At 46.0% G+C, this 5427-nt stretch overlaps 1 protein-coding gene and 1 pseudogene across 2 annotated transcripts; both read right to left on the bottom strand.

Annotated features, from left to right (window-relative positions):
- Positions 1-223: 223 nt before the first annotated feature.
- Positions 224-865, bottom strand: LOC308174228 (INO80 complex subunit E-like; annotated as a pseudogene). Its single transcript has one exon. The product of its transcript is annotated as an INO80 complex subunit E-like (transcript).
- Positions 866-3818: 2953 nt separating this feature from the next.
- LOC308174227 (INO80 complex subunit E-like) lies at positions 3819-4469 on the bottom strand (the record flags this gene model as incomplete). The annotated part of the gene is made up of 1 exon (XM_080549309.1): positions 3819-4469. The coding sequence occupies one exon, from the start codon at positions 4467-4469 to the stop codon at positions 3819-3821; it is 651 nt and encodes a 216-aa protein (XP_080405435.1).
- Positions 4470-5427: the final 958 nt, after the last annotated feature.

Genomic DNA, 5427 nt, shown 5'->3' with positions numbered 1-5427 from the left:
AGTAATTTAATTGCTTAGGCACACTTTAGCTAACAGGCATAACGTCAGAACAAACTGCTTTCCCTGCAAAGTCATCTGCCCTTAGAAATCCAGCATTTTCTGTTGTTTTGACCCACTACCAGACTGCTTTCTGTGCCTGGAACACAAGGCACAAGAGAGGCAGTTCTAGTTCCCCAGACAGCCAGCGAGCAAAGGCAAGCCTCAAGAATGAATATGAAACTCCTTAAGCAGCCAGAGTGGAGGAGAAAGAAGGGGTATCTCCGTCGCTCTCCCCCTCTTCCTCCGCAGCGTCTCCACTCAGCATCTGCCGGGGCACCCAGCTGAACGGGGCGCTGGCCGCGGGGGGGGGGGCGCCAGCGGGGCCACCACCTTCCCCGACGTCTCTTTCCTGTGTTTGGGCGTCTTTGTCTTTCTCTCTTTCTTCATTCGCTCAGCTGGGGGAGCCAAATACTCCGGTGGGAAGGGCAACGTGTTGAGGTAGGGCGTAGTGCCTGCAGACTGAAGGGAGTTCACTCCAGGGCGTGAAAGGAGGGAAAGATGAGGGGATGAGGATGAAGGAAGGGTAACACCAGGACTACTCCTTCTCTTCTTTCCTCCATCTTTCCCTATCCCTGTGTCCCTCTCCTTCACTGTTCTCTGAGGATGCTGTAGCATCTGAGTCTGAAGAGTCCTCGTCCACCCTCTCATATTGTAACAGTCTGTCGAGAAGAAAGCTTTTGTCTCCGGAAACTTTAAGCAGCTTTCTCTGAGATCTTCTAAGTTCTTCCTGAAAACATTCCTGTTCATAAACCAGAAATTTCAATTTGCGTTTAAGGTTTTTGTATTTCCTCTTGTAATCCACCTCCATATCGGCTTGACCATTCATTTCTGACACGGGGATGATGAACACACGATTATGGGAATTCTGACTTCACTTCGGTCCTCTTCTCAGCCGCAGTCCACACACGGCTGTCTTCCAAATGATAAGTTAAATACAGAAGTGTGAACCAGTTTATAGCATATCGTTTTTTGACTAATGTGAGGGGCCGACGATGGACTTTTAGCTGCTACAGTTAGCTACTCGTGTGTGTTGCACTCCTTCGTTTAGAATACCAAAAATCCACAGGACTCCGATGTAAAAAGATATCAAAAGTTTTATTCCAATTTCCACAGGTAAGATCTCCTTTACATGAGCAAGATTGTGAATTTCGTAAACTATGTTTTGCAACTACGACTACGGTCAAAAAACTATATGCTTCCAGTCTCAAATCCAATCACCGACACACTGCCTAGAACAATCTAGAAAACAAAACAACATCACATTTTAAAACAATTTAAACAAAACAACATCACATTTTTAAACAATTTAAACAAAACCAATATCACATTTTTCACAAGATTAAAACCTCTTTTAACGCACTAGAGGCGATGACTAAGCATGAGACTCGGCACGGGAGCGACGTGCCTCAAAAGAATCATCCAAACTACTAACTTTCTTGTTGTAAACACTTAACCAGTGTCCGTGTCAAGCCTGACTGTGTGATAAGTCCATAACATGTTATTGGTCAGGAGCGTAACTCCAAATAATCCAATACAAGTTGGAAATCCAGCTAATGGTGAACACTTCTGCTAACAAAATAGAATAGTTCGGCTCTTGACATTGTACAAACTGAACATGACAACGTATTAAACTGTTCCAGCAATCCTCACTCAGCTCTGCCTATGACTGTCGATACTCTTCCTGTAGTGATGATAAAGAAGATGACATTAATAATCGGATACACCTGTCCCCTATAACATCTGTAGTGTATAACACCTGTAGTGTATAACACCTGTAGTCTATAACACCTGTAGTCTATAACACTGCCACGCCGCCAATGTTGGGGTCCAGGAAGTTGTGTGTTTTGACGACCGCGGTTTTCTTCTCCGAGGCGGCCTTCTTGGCCTCCAGGCGGCGCTGTCGGCAGGACTTGGCCGGCTCGGGGAGCTTGCGGACGGCGCGGCGGAAGTTGTCCAGCACCTGGATGGCACCGGACTTCATCTTCTGCCGCTGGCCCTCCTCGCTGCCGTGCTCGTCGGTGAGCAGAGATGGAGCATGTAAATAAACAGGCCAGTTGTAACTGAGTGGTTATTTTTATTATGTGGTTCCAAGAGTCATAATGATCACCACAGAAAAAGGTCATGTAAGTCAACGTCAAAATAGAATCTAGATGCATCAAAACAAAACAACTCAACACAGTCTTCAGTAAGGTTTGTCAACACAGATCCAATACAGAACACAAGTAACAATTAACAAGATCTTCAGGTCTGCGCTCGTACACTGAATACTACCAGAACACTTTATATACAGCATATTGGTTAACAACTAAATTGGTACAATCAGTAACGTAGCCCTTTGAGGAAGGTGTGCCCAAGCAAATGATGAAAATGTACAAGAAATAAAAAGAAAGAAATACAATAACAAAATGACACATTGAAAGACAGAAAACAAACAATAATGAGATTTAGTTTGGTGTTGGAAGCTCATAACTTACAGGCACCATATGCAGGATTGCTGGAACCCCCCTTGTAGAGGGGCAGCACATGGAGCTGCTCGTCCTCGGGGATCTCCCCCACCTTGCGGTTGTCCTCTTTCGTCAGGGTGCACACCTGGGAGAGAGGCGGTGGTGGGGGGGGGAAGGGGAGAGGGGGCGTGCCGCGTCACGGGCCCCTCTCTCTTGTCCTTGGTCTGGCCTGGTCCCGGACTAGCCCCTGCCGCCGCCCCGTACTTGCGCTTTTTGCCGTAGGCCTTGATCTCCTCCTGGGAGAGGCCCAGTAGAGCGGCCTCCTGCTGCCTCTGCCGCGCCCGCTCCGCGTGCACATTCATCTTGGCCTCCCACATGGCCAGGCCGTGGACGGGCTGGTTCAGGTTCTTGTGCTGATAGAAGACCAGGGAGATGCGCGTGGGGTGGGAGCGGTCGGGCCTCTTCAAGAAACGGCTCAAGGAAATTTAAAATGTTAAAGTCTTATGTCTTAAGTCTTAAGAGATTGTCAAAAGAGACTCTGGAAATGAAACGTTGATAACTTTTGAGCCAAAGGCTGCACACACGTAATTCAAGTTGCTCTGATTGTCATTTAGATATACGGTATATAGTACAGGCATTTTGTGAGAAAAGAGGAGGGAACCTCAGACAAATTGCAACAGAAAATCTTTCAACTGTTTATTGCTCATAAATGTCTCCTATATGACGTATAAAAAGTCTTAAGAAATCCAAGTGGTGGAAAGTATATTTTTTTTACCATAACCTGGTAACACGTTTTTGCTTCCAAAAATGACATTATAAAGCTTTAAAATGTTGAAACTTAAATCGAATCACTAAATTATTATACTTTTATACAAGGCAACATAAATTGGCAGTAATCAACATTAATACAGGCATTGATTAACATCAATTGAAAACAATATTATTAAAATATCACTTATGTTACTTTCAAAATATTTGTGACTAGATTTGCAGATTTGTGGCAGCCGAACCACTCTTTTTTTTCTCGCATCTCTCCTACATTGTCTTCAATCTTAAACACAGGAATGAAACAACACATAAAGGCCAACTTGGAAGGAGGCTAGCAGGCAAGAAGTAATTTAATTGCTTAGGCACACTTTAGCTAACAGGCATAACGTCAGAACAAACTGCTTTCCCTGCAAAGTCATCTGCCCTTAGAAATCCAGCATTTTCTGTTGTTTTGACCCACTACCAGACTGCTTTCTGTGCCTGGAACACAAGGCACAAGAGAGGCAGTTCTAGTTCCCCAGACAGCCAGCGAGCAAAGGCAAGCCTCAAGAATGAATATGAAACTCCTTAAGCAGCCAGAGTGGAGGAGAAAGAAGTGGTATCTCCGTCGCTCTCCCCCTCTTCCTCCGCAGCGTCTCCACTCAGCATCTGCCGGGGCACCCAGCTGAACGGGGCGCTGGCCGCGGGGGGGGGGGGCGCCAGGGGGGCCACCACCTTCCCCGACGTCTCTTTCCTGTGTTTGGGCGTCTTTGTCTTTCTCTCTTTCTTAATTCGCTCAGCTGGGGGAGCCAAATACTCCGGTGGGAAGGGCAACGTGTTGAGGTAGGGCGTAGTGCCTGCAGACTGAAGGGAGTTCACTCCAGGGCGTGAAAGGAGGGAAAGATGAGGGGATGAGGATGAAGGAAGGGTAACACCAGGACTACTCCTTCTCTTCTTTCCTCCATCTCTCTCTCTTTCCCTATCCCTGTGTCCCTCTCCTTCACTGTTCTCTGAGGATGCTGTAGCATCTGAGTCTGAAGAGTCCTCGTCCACCCTCTCATATTGTAACAGTCTGTCGAGAAGAAAGCTTTTGTCTCCGGAAACTTTAAGCAGCTTTCTCTGAGATCTTCTAAGTTCCTCCTGAAAACATTCCTGCTCATAAACCAGACATTTCAATTTGCGTTTAAGGTTTTTGTATTTCCTCTTGTAATCCACCTCCATATCGGCTTGACCGTTCATTTCTGACACGGGGATGATGAACACACATTTATGGGAATTCTGACTTCACTTCGGTCCTCTTCTCAGCCGCAGTCCACACACGGCTGTCTTCCAAAAGATAAGTTAAATACAGAAGTGTGAACCAGTTTATAGCATATCGTTTTTTGACTAATGTGAGGGGCCGACGATGGACTTTTAGCTGCTACAGTTAGCTACTCGTGTGTGTTGCACTCCTTCGTTTAGAATACCAAAAATCCACAGGACTCCGATGTAAAAAGATATCAAAAGTTGTATTCCAATTTCCACAGGTAAGATCTCCTTTACATGAGCAAGATTGTGAATTTCGTAAACTATGTTTTGCAACTACGACTACGGTCAAAAAACTATATGCTTCCAGTCTCAAATCCAATCACCGACACACTGCCTAGAACAATCTAGAAAGTTACCTTCAACGTAAAGAGGTCTGATGTTCTTAAAGTGACAGCAGCCCCAATATTTAACATGGGCTCTGAAGGCTAAACCAAAGGGGTTTCCTATGCTGATACAAATCATATATCAAAACATTGTTTCTACATTATACTTATTAACATTTCCAGTGTAGAATTTATCCAAAACTATAAATGCAAAATCATAAACCTCATCCAAAGTAATTGGCTCCTACAAGCGGCGTGGTGGCATGCAGCTCGCGCCAGGCGCACTCAATCAGGATGGAGCCGTGGGCCGGGGCCACTGCCACGCCGCCGATGTTGGGGTCCAGGAAGTTGTGTGTTTTGACGACCGCGGTTTTCTTCTCCGAGGCGGCCTTCTTGGCCTCCAGGCGGCGCTGTCGGCAGGACTTGGGAAGACTGATAAACACTGTACTATGTGAAGGATTTGAAACACACCCAACACAACAAGCACGCGCACACACACACACACACACTCACACTCTCACTCTCACACACACACACACACACACACACTCTCCTCTCGCACACGC

This window comes from Nansenia antarctica (assembly GCF_963989245.1).
Source record: "Nansenia antarctica genome assembly, chromosome: 19".
NCBI classification, from domain to species: domain Eukaryota; kingdom Metazoa; phylum Chordata; class Actinopteri; order Argentiniformes; family Microstomatidae; genus Nansenia; species Nansenia antarctica.
The sequence above is the reverse complement of the archived record's forward strand: the minus strand, read 5'-3'. Positions and strand labels throughout refer to the sequence as shown.